This window comes from Opisthorchis viverrini (assembly GCF_000715545.1).
Source record: "Opisthorchis viverrini unplaced genomic scaffold opera_v5_416, whole genome shotgun sequence".
NCBI classification, from domain to species: domain Eukaryota; kingdom Metazoa; phylum Platyhelminthes; class Trematoda; order Opisthorchiida; family Opisthorchiidae; genus Opisthorchis; species Opisthorchis viverrini.
Genome location: NW_008752078.1, coordinates 381331 through 383481, shown reverse-complemented (window position 1 = coordinate 383481; position 2151 = coordinate 381331). Strand labels below are relative to the sequence as shown.

Here is a 2151-nt window from a genome sequence, read left to right as displayed (position 1 = left end):
GTGCCAATATTTGAGTGACGAGGCTGGTTAGCAGACTTAATTTTTGTGCACCTTGTTTGAGTGTGAGTCCTAGGCTCCACAAGGGCCTCCGTGGCGATGTTGTCTCCTTCCTCTCTTTGTGGTTTCTGGGGGTGCCTTTCTCCTGCGAGGATTTTTCGTTCCGTAGGAGCTCGGTTTGCTCGAACCTGTTCGCTTTGGTGGACGGTGGTTTTTCCCCATGGGCGAAATGGCAGTTTGTGGACAAACATTTCAACACTCTCTCTGCTGCCTCCGATGTTTATGTGCCAATATTTGAGTGACGAGGCTGGTTAGCAGACTTAATTTTTGTGCACCGTGTTTGAGTGTGAGTCCTAGGCTCCACAAGGGCCTCCGTGGCGATGTTGTCTCCTTCCTCTCTTTGTGGTTTCTGGGGGTGCCTTTCTCCTGCGAGGATTTTTCGTTCCGTAGGAGCTCGGTTTGCTCGAACCTGTTCGCTTTGGTGGACGGTGGTTTTTCCCCATGGGCGAAATTTTCAACCGTTGCTGTTTGTAGGTCTTTCAGCATCCACTTTTCGTCGACCAGATTTGCTGTTGCTCAAAGGTTTGCTGCAAGCTTTCGCCTTTCTGGATCCTTAGGTGTTTTGGTGTCTCTGCGAGGCCATGAGCGCTGGGTGGTGGCACCAAGAAGTAATGATTTTGGTGGTGCTCCCAAGAGGCTCGTTTTCGCGGAGGACTGCACCTTGAAGCCAGCCAGCAGTTTTCTAGTATGGCGAGTTTTATATGGCTTTTTTTGGCTGCAGTCGCTCTTCTTCCGTGTTTGTGTGCACACCCGATCTGCCAGCGATCAGCGTGCACAACTGGATGTACGAGGGATTTTCCGGATGGCTGTGGTCATGTTTACGGCTTTGATTGTCGGGGTCCTGTGCGACGGTTTTGTCCACACACAGAGAGGCACTTTTGACGGAGTGGAGCTGGAGATTGGCTTCGCTTCTTGTCCCGGCATATGGGACTCAGTCCAGTTTAGAGGTTGTGACTTTGTTGGGGAGTGCACGGCTGCAGCTGTGTCCTCTGATACGGAGATAAGCGTTGATAGCTCCACGTAGTTTGAACGCTGCTTGCATGTGGAGTTTGCCTTCTCCAGGGCGTCCCTGCCTTTGGCGGGCGAGAGACCTGCGGTGGTCGAATAAAAACTGCTGCCCGGAGACGCAGCTGGTTTCGGGAGCACAGGGGGATATGACCACAATTGGCTTGGTCATGAGTTTGGGGTCGGCTGAATTGGTGCCCGGTGGAAGCCTGTTTCGTGCTTCCACCCCTGACCTGTTGTGACCAAGCTTACGCGCGTCTAGAGGACGATCCTCAGATAGGCGCCTGATTATTGGGTTGGCATTTTGAATGCTGCCAGCCCGCTTCAAGATATCCTGTGCGTCAGATGGGGATGAAAGAATGACTAGAAGTCCAAGAGTTCGCTTACATCCCTTCTGGCGTAGCCATTCTGCGTGGAGCGATTTATCGGCCTTGGTGAGGATGTTGCTAAGGATCGACTGTGGCAGCTTCGTTGGCGTGATTTTTCTGGAGAATGACCCCCAGATTATCAGTCTGTTTTCCCTTAGGCGCCTGTCCACTAGAGACGCTGTGGCGGTTTTTATAGCCGCGTCAGAAAGCTGTATGACTTTCTTGGCAGCCATGGGGCCTGGTATGGATATCGCGAGGTATTGGTTCAACGAAGGAAGTTCCTTGTCAACTTTCGTCCAGGTCGCTGCATTTTTAGCGCCTGAGTCCTCCAGTACCTTTGAGAGACGCTCTAATTTCGCGTCGAGTATCCCGATTAAAGCGGAACACTGACAGTGGTCTTTCTGAATCTGCACTGGGGATTGGGTACCGTTTTGAGGGACTCTCCTCTTCGCTGCAATATGCATTGCACCCTTGACGTAGAGGCAGCTGGCACAGACAAACGGGTCAGGAGAGTTGGCTAGTCGGCTTATTTGGTCGTCCTGTAAACCCGTGCATTTGAAATGCCACCAGGCCTTGCAGGCGTGGCATTGCATACCGCGTTTGACGTTCGACGGGCAGCCATTCCGCCCACATCTATTGTGGTCTACCAATGGCTGCGGAGGGCGATCGGTATGGATTGACGTCATGTTTCGGACTAGATGTAAAATAGGTGTGCGCAAAA

At 52.2% G+C, this 2151-nt stretch overlaps 1 protein-coding gene across 1 annotated transcript in view; it reads left to right on the top strand.

Annotated features, from left to right (window-relative positions):
- T265_10895 (hypothetical protein) overlaps positions 1 to 1081 on the top strand; it is a gene marked incomplete at both ends in the record, with an annotated part of 10495 nt that extends 9414 nt beyond the window's left edge. The window contains one exon of the mRNA XM_009177403.1: positions 779 to 1081. Coding sequence (XP_009175667.1) covers positions 779 to 1081 — 303 coding nt within the window. The remainder of the gene's footprint in view (positions 1 to 778) is intronic.
- Between the last annotated feature and the right edge of the window lie 1070 nt (positions 1082 to 2151).